The sequence below is a fragment of the Acomys russatus genome, chromosome 1 (genome assembly GCF_903995435.1).
Source record: "Acomys russatus chromosome 1, mAcoRus1.1, whole genome shotgun sequence".
NCBI lineage: Eukaryota > Metazoa > Chordata > Mammalia > Rodentia > Muridae > Acomys > Acomys russatus.
Genome location: NC_067137.1, coordinates 23413218 through 23434884, shown reverse-complemented (window position 1 = coordinate 23434884; position 21667 = coordinate 23413218). Strand labels below are relative to the sequence as shown.

Below are 21667 nucleotides of genomic sequence, written 5' to 3'. Positions count from 1 at the left end.
TCGCTCAGCCTCAATAGGGATCCATTGCTCGACAGAGTTGCCTGGATATAATCCAGGAGGGGCTGGATTGCTGGGGGAGCTCATTGGTGTAGTGCACTCCGGAGCTGAACCAGAACCATCGATAGGGCTGTTATGTTGTACCCTCTGCCCTATAAAAGTCTCCAGGATGTTGGAAGCAGTCACATTGTCTGAGCCAACTTTGACCCTCAGAGGTCGAGTAGGCTTGTTGTGGCCTTGGCACCCACTCCCCGAGGCCGGCTCACTCCTCCACCTCTTCGAGAAATAAACTCTAGTACACGTAGATACCCAATCAGCCAGCTCCAGCCAATGGGCTGAATACAAGACCTTGGCTCCTTTAAATGGCTTCCTCTCTCAAGAGCTGCCCCACTGCCAGGCCCCTTGGGATCACAAAGATGCCCTCTGTCTCCACATGGGTGTGTGATAGAGAAACCAGGACTGGAGAGCCCAAAAGACCTGGTTCAAATCTCGTCTGTGCTATTTCCTTACTGTGCATGTTTGAGCAACTTGCTCAGCATCCTGGAAGTTGCACGTCTTCATCAGTGAAGAGTTCGAATGATGTTTTCCTCGCAAGTTATCACAAAGGTCAATTAGTAATGCCAGGGCTCCCGGGGGAACCCTTTCCCATGTGTGAGGGTTATTCTGGTTGTCAATTAGCTCGGACTAGGAAGCATCTAGGGAACTAGTAACACACACTTGTGCGAGTGTCTGTGAGGGTGTTTTCAGACATAGTTACCTGTGGGTTAACTCTGAGCATGAGAAGCACTCTTGATGGGCTGCAGTCCCAAACCAAGTAAAAGAGAAAGGAAAAAGTCAGCTGAGCAACTACACCCCGGGCAACTGTCTGGAAGCCATGTCACCCGCCTCAGAAACGGCAGGGTATTCTCAATTATACAAGTAAAATAAGATGGAAGGTCTCCATACCCAAAGGACCTGCTGCCTGGGCGGCCCTATGATCCTGGCCTTCATCAGTCCCACCAGCCCTACCTGCCTCAACTTAGGAGCAGCTGAGAGGCCCACAGTAGCTGAGCACTGCTTCTTGGTTCGAATCCCAGGTGCTCAGGACCCCTTCATGCATGGTGACAGGATCCAAAGGAGAGGCTCATGGATAATTGTGGCTGAAGATTTTATTGCAAGCAAGGCAGCCTGGCAAGGCCAAGGCTCCCTGGTGTCAGCCACCTGATTTCAGGCTCTGAACTCGAAGTAAAGGTCTCTCTTTTGCCGCTCTTGAGAGGAGACTCTCTTCCCCGACGGGAAGGTCTGGTAGGTCTTCACGTAGTCGGGGGACACTCTTAAAAGTTGCCACTTATTCTTCGGACTCAGAGGAGGCCTGGGGGTAAGGATGGGACTGTTGTCAGGCAGTGTGCCCAGTGGAGGGTGAAGAGTATCCCCATGTACCCACTGTAGCTTGTGGCCCTGCAGCCATTCAGCAGTGTGACATCTGCTTAGTCATACAGACTTGGGAGAAAAGTGGCTTGTATTCTGGTCCTGTCTCCTGCTGGAGAGAAACCCATGGAACAATGAACCGCTGTTACTATTACCCTCTTGGCTCTGCTCAAAGGACATAATGAAGCTCTCCTTGATGCAAGGCAAGGAGTGACACTCAACTGTCACAGGAGATGGTGGCAGCAGCTGCGGCTGCTGATATGGTAAATGTGGTGGTGGTGGTGGTGGATGGTGCGTGTGGTGGTGATGATGGTGGTGAAGGTAATGACGATGCTAGTAGTAATGGTAATTATAAAGATGGGTGAGGTGAGGGAGTTAATGATAATGATGGTAATGGGATGATGGTGAAGGTAACGGTGGTGATGATGGTGAAGGTGATGGTGGAGATGATGGTGAAGGTGATGGCGGTGATGATGGTGAAGGTGATGGCGGTGATGATGGTGAAGGTGATGGCGGTGATGATGGTGAAGGTGATGGTGGTGATGATGGTGAAGGTGATGGCGGTGATGATGATGAAGGTGATGGCGGTGATGATGGTGAAGGTGATGGCGGTGATGATGGTGAAGGTGATGGTGGTGATGATGGTGAAGGTGATGGCGGTGATGATGGTGAAAGTGATGGCAGTGATGATGGTGAAGGTGATGGTGGTGATGATGGTGAAGGTGACGGTGGTGATGATGGTGAAGGTGATGGTGGAGATGATGGTGAAGGTAACGGTGGTGATGATGGTGAAGGTGATGGTGGAGATGATGGTGAAGGTGATGGTGGTGATGATGGTGAAGGTGATGGTGGTGATGATGGTGAAGGTGATGGTGGTGATGATGGTGAAGGTGACGGTGGTGATGATGGTGAAGGTGATGGCGGTGATGACTGTGAAGGTGATGGTGAAGGTGACGGTGGTGATGGTGGTGATGGTAAGGTGGTGATGGTGGTGATCACTGACATTCCCCAGACACTTAAGATTAACTATCTGTGTCAGGCATAGCACTGTCACCAGTACAGACTACCGGGTAATTTGGAGAAGATGGTCAACTTAAATGCTGAGCTGACTGCAGCAGACACAGGTCTCTTCCCAGACAGTCTCCAACCACGAGGCCACTCGGCACAAGCTCCTGAGGTCCTTGCTGGACTCAGTTTACTTGTTTATGCAACAGACCCATCTGCCTTGCCGAGAGGCACTGCTAGAGGTGGTGAGACAGTGTCTGCAAAACCTATCAAACTGTGTGGGGAACAGTTGCTCTATCTGTAGCTGGATGCTGAGGCTGGGGCTCGAGGGGTTAGTAAGGGTTTAGAACTCCCAAACCTGTCTGCTGACCTAAGACACCTCACCCCTGACAAAGAGAGGTGGGTTGCAAGAGTGGGGTGAGGAACGCGCTTGCTGGTCTCTACCCAAGCCACAAGACACCTGGGAATAAACTTTGCTTGGGTGGCAGAAGGGAGTGGAACTGCCTGCTTCGCCTTGCAGGGCAAAGTAAGGAATGGTGGGAGTGGCCAGAGGAACGCTCTCATAACAGCAGACATGAAAGCTAGGCTGAAAAATCACTTTCTTACATTTTTTTGCCTGGACAGTTGGCTTTTGAGATATCTTCAAGTCCTTACTGCAGGACTAGGTTCCCAGCGCATCCCAAACTGGGTCCCATAGGAGGGAATAAGAAAGGGAGGGTGGCAACCTGTCCCTAGTCAGTGTAGTGTCCTTTTCTCCCACCAGAGGGCAGCAGCGGCTCCAAGTTTGGACTGGTGCAACTTTGAGTGGAGCCTTTGCTGAGGAAGCTAGTGGGCAGGTTCTCACAAGCAAAGGTTATGGAGTATGAATGTGGTCAGGAAAACACTATCTGACCCTCCCATGCACGTCCCTGGCTTTCTCCCTCTGACAGTTGCTGGACTTGGGACTTTCCTTGCAATGCAACTGCCTCTGCACACCAGGCACCACAGGTTAGGTTGCTAATTCGTTCTCAGTGTCAGGAATCAAAGGCTGGATGAGGAGTAGGTGTCCCGTGGATGAGTGTTTGTTGACAGGAGAGAGGAGGAGAAGGACACTCACAGGTCTGTGGGTAAGGGGTACCGGTTCGGCTCCCTCACAGGCAGTACGAAGTAGGGAACACGGGGCTCCGTGCCAGTCCTGTCCTGGTAGTACTTCCGCTGTTGCTGTGCTTTCTACACCTCGGCCAAAGAACACACAACAGGTTGTTACTGTATCACCTGTTGCCAGACACACCTGGCCAGAGGTGGGGCAGGCTCCCCCAGTGCTCCTGGTGGAGTCCCCAAGGATGCTGAGGGCTCTGCTGCTAACCACCTGCTGTCCTCTAAGCCTGGGCTCCCCCTGCCTGGCGGGGATCCTGACACCCACATAGCCGTTCTGCTGCAGGGAGTAAATGAGACCAAGCGATTAAGAAAGTCTGAAATCCCAGCTTAACATGTGCCTACCCACCGTTCATACAGCACACCATGTCCACACAAGCATGCCCTCAGCGCTGCTTATCCGACACTCCTTGAGCCGGTGTGTCTGTGTGAGTCAAAATAGGGAGAAAAGTTGTCACTGACACACTGAGATGGGCCCATGGCTTCTCAAAGCCTGAGATCATCTACTCATCCTGCCCCTGGGAACTTCCCTCACTAGGACAAGTCCCTTGCTTGGGGACCAGGCAGTGTCTATGTCCTTCCTACTAGGCTGGAAGGGTGATTGTGAGGGAAGATGTTGCAAAGAATAGGGCTTCGAATGCATAGCACAGCACAGGACAGTACAGTACAGCACACACGGCAGAGCACACACAGCACACACAGCACAGCACACAGCACACACACACAGCACACACACACAACACACACAGCACACAGAACACACACACAGCACACAGCACACACAGCACACACAGCACACAGCACACACAGCACACACACACACACACAGCACACACACACAGCACACACAGCACACACACACAGCACACACAGCACACACAGCACACACAGCACAGCACACACAGCACAGCACACACAGCACACACAGCACACACAGCACAGCACACACAGCACAGCACACACAGCACACACAGCACAGCACACACAGCACACACAGCACACACAGCACACACAGCACACACAGCACAGCACACACAGCACAGCACAGCACACACAGCACACACAGCACACACAGCACACACAGCACACACAGCACACACAGCACAGCACACACAGCAAAGCACACACAGCACACAAGCACAGCACACACAGCACACACAAGCACAGCACACACAGCACAGCACACACAGCACACACAGCACACACACAGCACACAGCACACACAGCACAGCACACACAGCACACACAGCACACACGCACACACAGCACACACAGCACCACCACAGACAGCAACGCACAGCACAGCACACACACAGCACACACAGCACACACACACGCACAGCACACACAGCACACACGCAAACAGCACCACACACAGCACAGCACACACAGCACACACAGCACACAGCACACACAGCACAGCACACACACAGCACACACAGCACAGCACACACAGCACACACAGCACACACAGCACACACAGCACACACAGCACACACAGCACAGCACACACAGCACACACAGCACACACAGCACAGCACACACACAGCACACACAGCACAGCACACACACAGCAGCACACACAGCACACAGCACACACAGCACACACAGCACCACAGCACACACACAACACACACAAGCACACACAGCACACACACACAGCACACACGCACACAGCACACACACAGCACAACAGCACACACAGCACAGCACACACACAGACAGCACACACAGCACACACAGCACACACAGCACAGCACACACAGCACACACAGCACACACAGCACAGCACACACAGCACAGCACACAGCACACAGCCCACACAGCACACACAGCACACACAGCACACACAGCACACACAGCACAGCACAGCACACACAACAACACACAGCACACACAGCACACACAGCACACACAGCACACACAGCACACACAGCACACACAGCACACACACACAGCACACACAGCACAAACAGCACACACAGCACACACACACAGCACACACAGCACACACACACACACACAGCACACACAGCACACACACACAGCACACAGCACACACACACAGCACACACACACAGCACACAGCACACACAGCACACACACACAGCACACAACACACACACAGCACACACAGCACACACCGCACACACAGCACACACCGCACACACCGCACAGCACGGCACAGCCCTCATTCCGACCAGCGGACAGCGGGTAAGCATGCATTTGTTAAACCAGAGAAGCAAAAGCGTTGGGGATGTGCCTAGGCTCCCTTCATAGTCATCTCTCCATCAAGGACAGTTTAGTGTAATGGGGCACACTATTAGGGGAATAGGGTCTGTGGAGGGTAAGTGGGCACCAGGGCACTTCTGTAGGGCCTTTGTATATTTTTTTTTCTGGGATTTGGTGTTTTGTCTTTTTTTTTTTTTTTTCCAGCAAGTATTCTGTGCTGGCTAACTTGGTGTCAACTTGATACAAGCTACAGTTATGTGGGGAAAGGGAGCATCAATTTTGAATGTGTCCCCACCAGATTGGCCTGTAGGCAAGCCTGGAGGGGGGCATTTTCTTGATTGATGATTGATGTGTGTGGGAGGGCCCAGGCCATTATGGGTGGTGCCACCTCTGGTAGGGGTTCCAGGATGGAACAGAATGCAGGCTGAGCAGCCATGGGGAGCAAATTAGCAAGTAGCATTTCACCATGTGCCTGATCCAGTTCCTGCCTTAGGTTCTTGTCCTGACCTCCTTCTACAATGGATGTAGGGACAAAAGTAATGCCATATCCTATATGTAATTTATATTCTGTAATTAGTGATGGTCTGTATGAGAACTTGTCCTTTAGGTGCCCTTCTCCCTTCGTTCTGGTAATGACACCTTGCCAGCACTTTCCAGAAACTCCACCAGAACAATTAGATACAATTAACGCCCAATGTTCCTCTGAGATAAAACACCTTCCCTGGAGATTCAGCCTCCTGGACCCAACCTGCCTGAAGGTGGACATTCCTAAGACTCACAACTTTCCCCTGAGATCCAGCCTCCACCCAACCTGCCTGAAGGTCCACATTCCTGAAACTCACTATCCCCCCACTTATGGTTTTTCCCTTACTTCCCCGTGACTCCCCCTCCCCCGACCCCTAATTACAGTTTTTCCTTATAAACCCATTACCCTTGAAGCTCCAGTATCACTCTCCTATCCTGCTGCGTCAGGAAGGACGGTGATCAAAGCTCTGAGCCCGTAATACAGGACCCTGTGTACATTGCATCGTTATCGAGTCCTGGTGGTCTTCTTTTTGGGGGTCTCACAATCTGGGGAATATTGGCGTGGACTATGGTGTGGAAGTGTAAGGCAAATAAATTCTTCCCTTCCCAAGTAGCTTTTGACTATGCTGTTTTATCACAGCTATAAAAACTTCAATTACATCAAAGCCATAGAGTCAGGAGACTACAGGGAGCAGGAGGAAAAGGGCAGGGCATCCCTGAAGGATCCCCAACTACACTGGCTGTGGAGTGAGCAAGACAGAGCTGCAGAAACCTCTGGAATATGAAAGGTCTCTGGCCCTGAAATTCTGAAAAGGCACCCAACACCCCGCTGCCCAACACCCTCCACACAGGCCTTCCCAGGCTGGGGTCAGGCGGGCAGCTCACCTGATAAAAGTTATTGATCTTGGAGGCTCGACTGCTGTCCAGGTTGAATCGAGTGTAGGTGGGCAGGTTCAGCCAGCGATCCCAGTCCTGTGACTGGTCAGCAAGCACCAGGGAGGGGTTAGGAGAGAAAATGGTGGGAAAGCGGCCTCCGCTGAGAAGCGCATAACTCCTCTCCAAGGCTGTACTGCGAAGGTCTTGGAAGTACTTGAAGGTGGTGGTGCCATAAGTGGAGCCAAAGGAGGAAGCCACACCGGGGACATGGCCTTTATACCTGCAGTGACAACGGGGAGCGGGGTGGGTGTAGGAAGATACAATTTCACGACATCCTCCATAACTAGTTCCTAGGCAGGCCCTTGACCACTGAGGGTTCCTGTGTGTTCCTCTGGCTGTGAAAGAATTCTTAAAGAGCACTAGCCTGCTTAGGTCTTTGGGGAAAGGTCACGTGAACAGGCATCTGGGTCCATTAGTTGTTACAGAGGTTTTGAATGGATGGCTGTCTCCCAGATCATAACCCTGTGAACACCCATGCATATCTCGGGGAGCCTAGAGGCAGATCTCTCGTGCATGGATCCTCCAGTTCTTCGGGAGCCAGCCAGAAGATTCTGGGCCTCTGTCTAGCCCTGCTCCCCTGTGGTCATCTCATTCTAGAGGAGAGAGAATAGGAGAAGCTGGTGGGCTCCATTGTGACATATACTGGGGCTTGGTTTTCTGCACCTTCAACTAAACTGTTTTCAAGACTGAGTAACTGATTAAAAGGTCAGTGACTGGGGAGTTGGAGTGTTGCAGGTCCAGAGCCTAATGACAGTCTATCTCAGGCTGTGTTTAGCCCACTAAACAGCCATTCCTCGTTCAACTCTGTTTCTGATCTAATATCCAGGGACTGATAGGCAAAACCCTTTTGGCTGCAAACCTCATTTCCTGCCAACCAAAAGGCTAAGTGAGCATGCCATCAGATAGCACATGGGGACTGTAACAGAGGGAGCTTTGCTGCAAGCCGCCTACTTAATGGCTGCACCAATGTATTTTTAAAGTGTCTTGATTTATTACTTTGTCCTGTTACTCTAAAAAGCTTCATCAGACCATTACTGTGCTGGAACACAGAGTTTAGGGTAGTTTAACTCTGTGTTCAGGGCCCAGAGACACACATTTGGCTCTACAATAAACTCTTTTCTCCTCTGAGATGAAAATTGCATTATTGTTATTGTTTTATTAAAACTATTTTTGAAATTTCATACGTGACTGAACTTACTTCATGCCCACGCCTCCCCATCTTGTCTTTTCCCATATCCCTCCCACTCCTCAGGATTGTTGTGGCTTCCAGGTTGACATCCCTGTGGCCTCAAAAGGTGCTTATTCAAGTGGCCAATGATCTTTGATGCTAAATACCCTTGAACAACTCTTTTGATGCCAAGGAGACTCAGCAGGGGAGGGAGGGAGGAAGGTGTGAAAGCAAAGACTTAGTGACCCTTCTGAGACGGTAGACCCTTGGCTACAGGAGTCTTAGAGATGAACGCTGCCCAGCGCATGTCGGACACAGACCAAAGTTCTCCAGCCGGCGTAGTCACCAGTCCCCTCCACGTCCCACCTCCCATTATGTGATTCTCCTTCATGCTGCTGTTGTCGTTGCTGGTGATGGCCTCCCTGTCGCTAGTGCATCTCCCTGCCATCCTGGAAGTGACACTTTTGATGACCTCTTTCTTGTACCCATTTCTCTGATCTATCTTTTGAGTCTTTTCATCCTTTTCTATCAATGAGAGAGAGAGAGAGAGAGAGAGAGAGAGAGAGAGAGAGAGAGAGAAGAAGGAGGAGGAGGAGGAGGAGGAAGAGAGGATATGCTGGCATGTGTGAAGGCCAGAGGTCCATGTTGGGTTCTTCCTTTGCTCTCCATGTAACTTCTTGAGGCAGAGTTTACATCCCATTGCTCAGAGGATTGGTGTGTTCTGCCACTCTTGGATTTTTAACTTTATGTGGGTGGGTGCTAGGCAGCTGAACTCAGACCTTCAATTCATCTATGCCTTAGTCACTGTCCTATTGCTGTGAAGAGACATTGTGACCAAGGCAGCTCTTATAAAAGAGAGCATTTAATTGGGGGCTGGCTTCCAGGGTCAGAAGTTTAGTCTATTATCACCATGGCCGGCAGCATGGCATGGGAGCAGGAGCTGAGAATCACATGCTGATCCTAGACAGAGGAAGAAGCACTTTGGAAACCTCAAAGCCTACTCCCAGTGACACAGTTCTCCCAGCAAGGCCCCGCCTCCTAATGCTTCTAATCCTTTCAAACAGTTCCACTCCCTGGTGACTAAGTGTTCAAATAAATGAGCCTCTGGGGGCCATTCTTATCCAAGCCACCACGTTCCACTATGTCTACCATCGATTTGTAGCCATACCATAATGCAAAATGCATCTAGTCCCACTTCAAAGGTCCTTATAATCTTTCGCAGTCTCCACACTGTTTAAAAGTCCGAAATCCCTTCTGAGACTGGAGCAATCTCCAGGAGACATAACCTCCTGTAATGTCAAAATTAAGAAGGAGATCACAAACGATGGCACAGGATGCACATCACCGTTCTAACAGGGAGGGAAGGGAACACAGCGAGGGAACACTAGACCAGAGCAAGACTGAAACCACAAAACCAAATCCAAACTCTGCAGCTCCATGTCTGGTGTCAACGCACTCTTTGGATCAACTCCTTTCAGCTTTGCTGATGGTAGCACACTTTTCCCTCGGGGGCTGCTCCACACCCAGTCTACATCTCTTCTTGGCAGGCAATCCCACAGCTCTGGCACCTCCAACATCTTGGGGTGTCCCCAACCAAATCCAAGCTTCACCTTCACAGCTTTACACATGATGGCCTCTCAGGGTCACCCTTGATGCACTCCTGGCCTCAGAGGCTTTCCTTGGCTGTGGAGAGAGGTTCTACCATCCCTTTCCTCTATATGCCTTGATAAAGCCAGAACCACGCGGTCGAAGCTGCCACGTTCTTCGGCTCGCATTGGCTGGAACTCGGTGCTCTCGGTTCAGTTACACGTGCATCAGCCTCCCGTTGCTGACCTATTCTGTCACTGCTTAAGCTTTCTCTCATGGATTTTTTCATGGCCTTTTAAAGGCTGGGGTTCCTCTGGGGTCTGTTCTGATGCACAAGCCGTATCCTTAACCATTGCCTAGCCTAGGAGAACAGAGTGGCGCATGCACCCGCACACTGCACATCTTCCTTGGGTCTTTCCAGAGTGTGACCTCTCACGCCTACATTGCCCAGCAGGGCAGCCTTGACTCCATAACAAGTTCTCCGTGGCCGTCTAGGTGAAAAGGTAGACCTCTACCTCCATCACATCCAGTCACTGAGTCTCAGCACTCCACCTGCACCGCTAAAGCGCGGTCATATCTCCTTCATTAAGACTGTGGCCACCGCGTCTTTCTTGTTCTCCTTACCATGCTCAAACCTCTGTTCCTTGACTCCACTCCCACAAGGCCAGACTCTGCACTGCCCAGCATCAGAGCCTGACTTGGTTAAAGCCCTGCACACTTGTATCCTCAAGGCCACCGGATGTCTCTGTGGAGCTACGGTGGTTCTGTAGGTGTCACGATCCCTCCCTCTTTGTGCCCTCTCCTCTTCGCCTCCTCTTCTTCCTGGGTTCTGATTCTGTATCTCCTGCAATCAGTATGCTGACCTGGTCGTTCCATTCCCTTCTGTCTCTCATCCTTACTCCCTCCATTTTTTTTTTTTTTTTTGAGACAGGGTCTCACTATGTAGCCTTGGCTGGGTTGAAACTTACTACATAGACCAAGCTGGCCTCAAACTCAGAGATCTGCCTGCCTCTACCTCCGGAGTGCCACAGGTGTGTTACCATGCTCTGCCTCCCCATACTAAAGTGTCCTTTAAGACTTGTCAAAAACCATGCCTAAAAGCCTCTTCCTCTCCTAGGTCTGAATTTGGCACCTGCTCCCTTGTACCCTAAAGTTCCCTCCATCACCTGAGTCTCTTTCTGTGCTGTTCAGATCACTATATCTCTTCATGCCCTCCACCAGATGGCGAGCTTCTCAGATGTGTAGTGGGATTGTGCGTTACATACCTGAGTCACTGATTCTTCATACCTGGTCTGACACATGGTACATGGGGAGAAAATAAATGGTTTATTAAACAGATAAAAGATGAGCAGATAGTTCATGTACAGAAGTGGTGATGGGCACAGTTGGCCCCAGATTAATGAACACAATCTGGTCAATGACCAAGTTCTAGAGACTTCTGTACATGCCCTAAATAAACGTATAAAAATGTTTAATACACCCCCCCCCCATCGCACCACACCACGTGTAGTAGTTTAAATTAAAATGGTCCCCGTAGACTCATAGGGAGTGGCATTATTTGAAAGGATTAGAAGGTGTGGCCTTGTTGGAGGAAGTGAATCACTAGGGTTGGGCTTTGAGATTTCAGAAGCTCAAAGCAGTGGCTCACTCTCTTAGTCAGGTGAGCTAAACCCACCTGTCTTTCAGCCACTCAGGTTATGCCATCACCCTTGCCAGGTGCGGTATGTTTCCACAAGTCGCAGATATGCACCCCCTTTAAACAGTCCCAAAACCCTAGATATCTCTCTCTATCGTGTTTATTCTATCTCCCAGTATGTCTGTCTGTCTGTCTGTCTGTCTGTCTCTTTCTCTCATAACCCTACTCCAAGACACCCCTGCACTCTCCCTCCACCCCAATAAACCTTTTGGGTTATATCTGTTGTATGGTGTGATCTCTTAGGGGCACATCTTGGCCCCAGACCCACCAAAGGTACCCCCCCACCACTTTATCCTAACCCTCTCTTCCTGCTGCCTGCAGATCAAGATGTAGAACTCTCAGCTACTGTCCAGCACCGTGTGTGCCCGTGTGCTGCCATGCTTCCCACCACGACAATGGACTAACCCTCGGAACTGTAAACCAGCCCCGATTAAATGTCTTCCTTATAAGGATTGTTGTGGTCACTGTGTCTCTTCACAGCAGTAGTAACAGAAACCCTAATTAAGACACCACACCACACTACTACAAAAATAAAGGAAAGAACAGAGGGAGGGAAGGAATGTGGGTTGTAGGCACACTTTACAGGAAGCACGACTCTCACACCAGCCAAGTGGCCCCCAGTCCTTTCCCCGCATAGAAAATAAAGTACTCGCAGACTCTCCCTAAAAGAAGTGCTCAGTGACAAAACCCTGCCAACCAAAAGGTGATTCAAAAGAAAAACTAAATTGAGGCAAGGAGAGCCTCTGCGTGAGTGAGGACTGGTGATCTTCCAACCTATTTAAGAACACAGCTAGGAATAGCAGCCAGGTGAACGCTGCTTGCAGAACAGAAGGGAATGTTATAAAACCTGTCAAGGTAAAAATAACTTGAGCAACCAAAATTGAAAGGTGGGTGGAGGGAGATGGGAGCGCACTAAGAAAGTCTTTTAGCAGTCAACCCATGCTGTCGAAAATGGAAATGCCATTAAAAGTATGTGACATAAAGCCTTTGTTGGCTTTTAGCTCCTTTCCCCCAGCCCTGCCCCCACACCTGAGGATCTTTGAGGGATTAATATCTTTTTCTGATGAGTTGACATTTATTTAAAGTCTGCCTAGTGTTTCCTTTTATTTCAGTTTCTTTCTCTTACATTCTAGTGAGATTAAATTTTCACACTTTCATTTTGAAATGGCAGATAGGGTCTGATTGTATTTTTTACCTCACCCTGTACCTGATGTGGATGTCTGCCCTTTGGATTAGCGGCCATCCTTACATTCAGACTCAAGTCCGAACATATCCCTGTTAGTGGTTTGTTTTGTTTTTGTCAACTTGACACATCTAGCCATCTGGGAAGAGGTCACCTGTAGGCAAGTCTGTGAGGTTGTTTTCTTAATGAGTGAGTGATGTGGGAGGTACACGCCAAGGCAGGTGGTCCTGGGTCGCATAAGAAAATGTGCTGAGCAAGCTAAGGGGAGCAAGCCAGTAAGCCAACCTCCTCTGTGGTCTTTGCTTCATTCAGATCCTGCCTCGGGGCTCCTGTCCTGCTTGAGTTCCTGCCTTGGCTTCCCTCAGTGTTGGGCGGTGATTGGATCTGTAGAGCAAACAAACCCTTTTTTCCCCAAGCTGGGTTCTGGTCAGTGTCTTATCACAATAACAGAAAGCAAAGTAAGACAGCGTGTGTCTACCTCTGCGTTCTTGCCATGCCCAGCACCAGCATGCAAGAGATGCTCAAGGGAGGACGGAGAAGACCAGATTGCCCGGGGTGGGGGGTTGGGGGGGCGGGGCACAATGTCCCAGGTCTGTTTTAAAAGGAGTTCAGATTTTCAGAGCAGAGGAAACATCCCGCCCACGGGGCGTTGGGCTCTTCAGAAGAAAAGAGCTGTAGAAATGAGACTTGCTCCTCCTCGCTCCCTGCCTTCCCACCCTGAATCTCAGAATGCCAAGATATTTGCATCCCAATAGAATAGAAGCCCCCTCCTCCCCCGCACCTCTAAGTTCTGCCTGGCTTCCCCTCTGAATTCTCAGCTCTGCCAGGTGTATGCGCGCGCACACATTCTCAATATTTAGCACCCAGGGGACACATCAAGAAGCTAGGCGCATGTCCCTAGGCTGCACCAGGAGGTGTAGGCCTTCAGCAGACCCCATAGGCGCCACAGCAGAGCTTTCTGCTGCCCTGAGGTTTTTTGTTTTTTGTTTTTGCTTTTGGCCCGAGGCCAAAGGGAACAGCATTGAACAGTGGCCAAGAGATCATCTCCTACCGACCCCCCTTCTTCTGTCCCTGCCCTCTCACCTGCTCCCATGTTTCTCCCTCCACCTGCACACACAAGCTAGGAGATGCTGAGGCAGCCTCCTGGGCCAAGGCCACACAAATGGACCCTAAGGCCCATTGTGGATCACTGTATGTGCAGGGAGCAGTCCCATCCCTGCCTCTTCAGAGAACTGGTTGGCCCCATAGCTGACATTAAAATTAATTACCACGAGCATCAGAGATTCCCTTGAGCAGCCTTATTAACTAATTAACTTGCTACATCCGGCATGTTCCTATTCGGCCCACCGCTCTTCTCGTGCTATACCATCCACCCAGGACGGTGCTGACAGCCCTCTTCTCACCTACCCCACGCCCTGGCAGAACCTGGGAGGGCCTCTCATTGCCTGTGGAATTAAGAACAAAGCAGGCCAGCTTCTGGGGTGGGGTTGGGGATTATGGGGGTGGGCTGGGGTGGGAGTGGGGTTCTCCCTAGCTGTGGGCCTGTGTAAGGGATCTTGCCAACCTTGTACCCAACTTTCCCAGTGAAGCCTTTCCACTGTAGCCAACTGCACTGCTGCTTTGACATCACAGACCCTCCAGCCCTTGCTTTGGCCCAAGCCATCCCCTCCATCCCCAGACCTCCCTCCCCTCCCTCTCTGTGACCCTATCTGCCATGGCAGGTTAAGTCAAGTATGCTCCCCCCCCCCACCCCCTTTAAACAGTGCTGTGAGTTGAACCTAGGACTCCATGCATGCTAGGCAAGTGTTCTGTCGCTGAATTCCCAGCCCAAGGGCTCTGGTTGCCAGGAAGTCACTACTGCTTTGCCCCTCGGCCACGCTCGCCCTCTGTTCAGACCACTCCTGGCCAGCTGCTGCTCTGTGTTTATTGGGTTGAACTGACAAAGGGAGGCTCGTTGTTTTTTGAGGAGCCCATCTTTCTCTAGGGAAGGAGAAGATCCTCTGGTTCAAAGCCCAGCTTCCCAGGCTCCTGACGCTTTTCTTCCTAATGCACGGGCTTGTGTGAGAGGCATGCACACATGTTCCCTAAGAATCACTCCAGCTCTCTAAAGAGCTCAAGGAGCAGGAAACAGCCTGGGGGCCGACGTACTGAGAGTGGTGAAGGGCCAAGCCAGGAAGAAAGCTTGGCTTGCCAGAGGACCTCAGCAAATGAGAACAGGCTACCTCCAGGAGGAGAACCCTGGGAGGGGACTGAGTCTAGAGCCTGAAGGGGCAGAGTCTAGAGCCGGAGGCGGGGTGGGGGTGGGAAGGGATGGTGGGGGTTGGAGGGGATGGTGGAGGTTGGAGGGGGTGGTGGAGATGGGGTGGGGCGGGGCTTGCAGTCTGCTATCTGCCAGAATGCCCCCTGCCACCTGTTCATGCAGCTAAGATGAGCCGGACAGAAGGAAGGTAGCTGCCTGAAAGCTTTAGTCAGACCCTGCAGCTTGAGACTGGAGCTATCAGAAGTCTCACACACAGAAAGATCCCACACCAGAGGGGGTGCCTTTTTTAAAAAGGGAGGGTTGGAAAACTTCATCCTCGGGCTTAGCCTGACCAACGGTGTCACAACCGCATGTGTGGCCTGAGGAAAATCGCTCAGAAGATCTAACAGCGATCCAGGCTCATATTCCATGACTGACTGGCCCACCTCGGAGGCAGCATCTCCTGTGCTAGGCTTGCCCTGTGCCCTACCCAACCCCATCCTGTCTGCTCTTTCCCACCTCCTCTAACTCACTCATGAAGCCACAGGCCCCAGGGACCTGCCAGATGCTGGGTACAGATTGTTGGTACTAACGCAGGCTGACCTCAAAAGAATGGTTGCTAAAATTTCCAAAATGTGGCTGTTGTTTAAAAAGCTAGTATTAGGAATAAGGCTTCCTCAAGACCCAGCTTTTCTACTCCTTGGAATATACCCAGAAGATGCTCCACCACACAACAAGAACATTTGTTCAACCATGTTCACAGCGGCCTTATTCATAATAGCCAGAACCTGGAAACAGCCTAAGTGTCCCTCAGTAGAAGAATGAATAAAGAAACTATTAAACTATTAAAAACAAGGAATTCCCAAAATTTGTGGACAAATGGATTGAACTAGAAATGATCATAATGAGTGAGTTAACCCAGAAGCAGAAAGAGTCAAATGGTATATACTCACTTATATCTAGACACTAGCCCAAGGGGCATGTCCCATGAAAATCTTCACTTACCAGGAAAATGGGACAGAGGGGAAGACTTCCTATTGGGACTCTAGGTGAGAGAAGCAAGGGAGAATGGGGAAATAGAAGGACCCAGAGGGTCCTAGAAACCTACAAGTAGAACATTATGATGGGCGGATCTGGGCCCAGGGGTCCTGCTCAAACTATGGCACCAGAGAAGCACAATATGTGCAGTAAACTTCAAGCCCCTACCCAGATCTAGCCAATGGACAGGACATTCTCCACAGTTGAGTGGAGGGTGGGGACTGACTTTCACACGAACTCTGGTGCCCCATATTTGACCACGTCCCCTGCATGGGGAAGCCTGACTGCATTCAGAGGAAGGATAGCAGGCTACCAAGAAGAGACTTGATACCCCTTGAGCATATACAGGGAGAGGAAGTCCCCCTCAGTCACAGTCATAGGGGAGGAGAGTAGGGGGAAAATGAAAGGGAGGGAGGAATGGGAGGATACAAGGGATGGGATAGCAATTGAGATGTAATATGAATAAATTAATAAAATATATTTTTTAAAAAATAAAAAATAGCTAGTATTAAAAGATAAATGAATAAATAGCTAGTAGAAAAATTAGTTATTCAAAGCTGCAATTAAATGACTCGTATGAAAAAACTAAACTAATAAGTGTGTTAAAAAAAAACACCACTTCCTGATCATATTACCTATGTTCTCTAGTTTTTTAATCTTTTAGATTTTACAGTGAGGACACAGACAAGCTTCTCTTCAAGGAGGATTAATTTGTCAAAAAAACAAAAACAAAAAACAAAACAAAACACCCTCCAGGCATTCAACTGTCTACATTCACTTTCTTCCTGAACAGATGAACTTACGATAAAGTTTAACTTATAAATCGTATACAAAAGATTACCAATAAGTAACAGTATAATGGGACAATTACAGCAACACACTGCAATAAAAGTTATTTAAAGCCTATGGATTATTTACCTCTGGAAGCTTCCATTCTTATTTTCAGTCTGAGGCTGAACCTTGGTAACTGAAATTGCTGAGAGCCAGTGTCCTGTGTAGTGGTGTGCCACCACCGGGCAATCTTCTTAGCTGGAGAGCTGCCAGTGTTGACATCTTGAAACAAACTAACTACCTCAGAGGGAGGGTTTCTTGAAACTACCACAAAGGGAGGGTTTCTGCCACAGATCCTGGCTGAATGACACAAATCTCTCCTCTGGAGTGAGCTTCAAGGAGCAGGCTCGGCATGAATGAAAGTGTGGATGGAGGTAAAGACCCAAGGAAGGTGTCACCCACACCTGAGCCGCAGGCAAGGGGGCAGACTTTCACAGGGGCTAGTCTTACACCTTAAAAAGGCTTATGGTCTCAGGGCCAAGAGTTCTCGGTACATACAGATAATATCTACAGAAGGTTTCTAAACAATGTGCCACATAGGAACAGCAAGAAATAGAAAAGCCATCTTGGTAGCTATCTGAGCACAGCCATGACTGCCACTGCCACCGCCGCCACCACCACCACCAGTCTCGTCTGGTGCTTCCCCTAGCCCCCAGGGCTTCAGGCTTTGAACACAGTAGTGGCTTAAATAACAATAATATGTAACAGTTACTAAGTGCAGGGCTTTGTATGCGTTAGCTGAGTGACTTTCTTCCAGCTTGCACACATGATGTGACCAGGATTCAAACCCAGGCAAGGTGGGCTGCAGCATCTGTCTCCCTCCCTGCCGAGTTACTGGGACCTGTGATGGGCTCCAAGAGGGTTCGGGGTAGATATTGTGACAAAGCAGCAGAATATTTAAAACTAAGAGTGCTTGTTGAGAGGCCTCGGGTGCTCATTCCTCCTCTTGGTTGATATAAAGACCTTTTCGTTTATTTGGGGGCAGCGGGGGGGGGGGGAGTGGGCAGTGCTGCCTGTCCCACTGCCTGTGTGCTGAGGTCAGAGGACAACTTTCAGGGGGTGGTTTCTCTTCTCCTTCTACCACGTGGGTCTCCTGGGTATTGAACTTAGGTCATTAAATTCCTTTACCAGCTGAGCCATCCCACTGGCCCATGGAGACCTTCCTACAGAGGGGCTTGAAAGGATACAGCACTGACTGGGTGGGCCTAGCACACACTTAGGCGAGGGCGTTGGCTATGATGTTCCTGCCAGGCACCTGAGACCTGGCTCTAGCCCAGCCCTTATAGTCACTGTCAGGAATCCATGCACAGACCCTTGTGACCTGCATGGCCACATCTGAAACAGCAAGGAGGTGGGCTGTGAGATATGTGCCGTCCCAACCAACCCACACATCTTCTGCCTGTGGATAAAACTACAAAAGGGGGTGATTTAAGTGTCGGAAGAGACTGACTGTTTTTTAAAATCTGTGATTAATGTTTGAAAAAGAACAGAAAAATAAATAATGACTACTCAAGCCAGGTAGGGAATCCTGGATTCTTTCATTGAGTTAATGGGACGGCCAGAGAGGTGGTGGTAGAGACAACACATGTCTTGATTCAGTCCTTGTTGATGGGGACCCTTAAGGAAAGCATCTCTCTTCCAGAAAGATCTTGACAGCCTAGTCTAAGCCAAGCTTGAAGCCTCCTTTATGACCACTGTCATTACTGTTTCTGAAGGCATCATGGGATAGGATGCTGCACTCAAGGGTGGTGTGTTCAGAGAGGCGCCGTGGGGGTTGCCCTGACATTATAGCTTCCATAGTTTTAATAGTGAGGGAATTGTGGGATAGGGCTACTGACACACCAGGCAGCAAAGAACCAATGGGTCTGACAGCAGAGGCGCTTCCAATAAAAGCCTGTGGGCCAGTGGTCCTCAACCTTCCTAATGCTGTGACCCTTTAACACAGTTAGTTCCTTGTGCTGTGTTGACTCCCCGCCCCACCAAAAAATTATTTTGTTGCTACTTCATAACTGTAATTTTGCTACTGTTATGAATTATAATAAAAATATCTGATATGCAGGAAAAGTCATTTGACACTCTCCCCCAAAAGGGATTGATCCCCACAGGTTGAGAACCACTACTGTGGAGGTGTAAGAAAAATAAAATATCAACGTATAAAGCCAAACCTTGTGACAGACAGCTAGAATGTGTCGAAAACACTGCTAACCTTGGCCACAAACATGATTTTAAACTGTATCTTAAGTATTTACATGAGAACCAGGCCTGGTGCTGTAGGCAGGAGCATCAAAAGTTCAAGGACAGCCTAGCCTACAGCATGACATCAAAGTCAGACCAGGTTACTTAATGAGACCCTGTCTCAAAATTTAAAGAAAACAAAAGGAAATTTAAATAGAAGCCTGGGATCCCTCGAGGGTAATCTGTCCCCTCATTTGTCTTTGTTTCCCAGGATCCTTTAACACCCGGCACATGCCCCATGAGCACCCAAGATCTTTCCAAGTGAAGAAAAGATGAGTAGGCGAGCCCCGTGGCCAGCTGATCTTACATCCCTGGCTTGCCTTTGGGAAACTACTATGCTTTTGCAAACCAGCTTGGTCTGGTGGGAACCAAAGTACCTTTTGAGCTGCTGGAATAACAGAAAAAGGCCCCAGAAACTGGAGCCCCAGGCTCTGGGTAATGACAGCCCCTTAGCCTTGCTTCTCCTTCTGGAAAACAACTCAAATTTTATGCAAAATATGCTGCATTCTGTTGATGATGCTGGGTTTGGTTTTGCAGCCTGCTCAGTTTGTAGAAGGAAGTATGTGTAAAAAAAAAAAAAAAAAAATCAGGTAGATAGTGTACAGTACCAACTGTCAAATATTGCCTTGCCAGATTCTGCCAGCCTTGCCCACCCAGTGTCAGTCCCTCCTTCAGTCTATAAATACTCATCTTCCTGGAAAGCCAGGCACTCCCTGCTTCTCCCCAGTATTTCTCTGTGAGCCAGGCTACTTGCTCCAAACGGTTCATCTTTTTCACATTTTCATCTTCTCCTTCTCCCCCACGCTGGCCCCATCCATAGCAGGTGCCATTATCCTGGGCTAATTCTCAGTCATCCACTTCCCCAGCCCTGTCTGTTGTTATAGCAGAAGCTGTGAAAGCCAAGAAGGAAAAATTGGCCAGGTGGGGTTCCTTCAAGTCCCCAAAGCGGGAGGGCGGAGCCTCAGCGTCCTGGCAGGCGGGTGCAGAACGGAAGAGGAGGAGGGCTATGACAGGCAAATTAGGTGTGCCAGGGTGACTGGCAGCTTACCCGGGCATGAGAGTGGGGGGCACGAAGGTGGCATTGAATTCGGTCAGTAGTGTGCCCGCGCTACGGGAGGCCATGATGGGTGCTGCGAGCCCCACCTCTGCGGCTCAGCTCAGCCCTGCGGTAAACAGCCCGCTGGTCACCAAGCAACCATATGCCTGGCAACCCGAGGAGTTCGTTCTGGGACAGGGAGTCAGTCCTCTTTGCACTGTGCTCCTTTAGAACATCTCTCTCGCAACCAAGAGAAGATGCCTCCCATCCTCACAGGGTTACTGTGTGGCTGCCGCCAGGACCCCCTGACATCCAGCCTAGGTGTTTATATCTACCATGCTCAGAGGTGAAAGGCTGGATGGCCCCTAAGAGGCTGTCAGTGGTCCAGTTGGGACCACTAGGATGCTCCCTCTTTCCATGGAGCTCCAGGAAGCAGCTCCAAAGTGGGCCTTGCTTGCTGTGTGGTTTCCCAGCCCTGTCATTTCTCCGGTCCTCATTAATTTTCTCATTAATCTCTCTTCTCTCCCTTCAAACTTCCTTTCCCTACGTTCCTCCGAAAGGGCGAGCTGTGCTTGATAACTCACGCCTGTAATCCCATCTTCAGAGGCTGAGGCATGAGGATTGCTAGTTTGAGGACAGCCTGGGCAACTTGGTGAGGTACTGTCAGGAGCAGAGGAGGGGCAGGAGGAGGAGAAGGAAGGTGTGTCAGTTACAGTTTGAGCCTGGACTATCCCTCACAGGCTCATATTTTGAGCCTTGCTTCCTGGTGGGTTGTTATAGGAGATAGCCCCTGGCTGCTGTGAATGGGTCACTAGGGGCCATCCTTGGAAAGCTACACCTTGGCCCTTGGTTCTGGCCTCGCTCTGCTTTCTGGTCTCTGGGATATGAACGGAGCTATTCTTCCGTGCCTCCCTACCTTGAGGGGCTGAAGCTGTTATCTTAAATAAAGCTTGGCTTCCTGAAGTTGTTTTCGTCCATTATTTTGTTAGGGCGATGTGGAAGGAACTAATACAGTGTGAGGTTTACATTTACTGAAGCTCCTTCTGCCCAGAGATCTGCAGGGTTGGCCTTCCCTTCGGCCATTAAAGCCTTGAAGTTCCTGTGAGGTTTGCTTTACAGAAACCATCTCCCTGCCTCTGTGAGGCTTTTTCACTCCTAGGCAAATCCAGGTCCAGTCAACCACCCAGTTGATATATTAACCATCATGCAGTCGATATCTTTTCTCAGATATCCAACAGGGAGAGGTGTCACCTGCACAGTGGGATTCTGCAAATGGCAGCTGCTAAAGACCACAGGCACTCACAGGACACCACTGCAATCACAACTCTCCAGAGATGTCTTCTAACAGATGCCAGAGAGTCCGGGAGGTAGGGAGTCCATACTTGCCAAAGGCACGTGCGCGCGCACACACACACACA

The 21667-nt window shown here is 50.0% G+C and overlaps 1 protein-coding gene across 1 annotated transcript; it reads right to left on the bottom strand.

Annotated features, from left to right (window-relative positions):
* Nucleotides 1-1140: 1140 nt before the first annotated feature.
* On the bottom strand, nucleotides 1141-20372 carry Fam166c (family with sequence similarity 166 member C). The gene is made up of 4 exons (XM_051153340.1): nucleotides 20262-20372; nucleotides 7186-7456; nucleotides 3506-3618; nucleotides 1141-1348 (listed from the first exon to the last, which is right to left on the bottom strand). Exons 1-4 carry the CDS (start codon nucleotides 20333-20335, stop codon nucleotides 1204-1206), a joined length of 603 nt encoding a protein of 200 aa, XP_051009297.1. The 5' UTR covers nucleotides 20336-20372; the 3' UTR covers nucleotides 1141-1203.
* Between the last annotated feature and the right edge of the window lie 1295 nt (nucleotides 20373-21667).

Excerpts from the sequence above, each read along its gene's own strand:
- Fam166c (XM_051153340.1), bottom strand. The coding sequence starts at position 20,335 with ATGGCCTCCCGTAGCGCGGGCACACTACTGACCGAATTCAATGCCACC. Across the intron at positions 7,457-20,261 it reads CCCCCCACTCTCATGCCCGG|GTATAAAGGCCATGTCCCCG; the intron begins GTAAGCTGCCAG and ends TTGTCACTGCAG. Across the intron at positions 1,349-3,505 it reads TACCCCTTACCCACAGACCT|GCCTCCTCTGAGTCCGAAGA; the intron begins GTGAGTGTCCTT and ends CCTTACCCCCAG.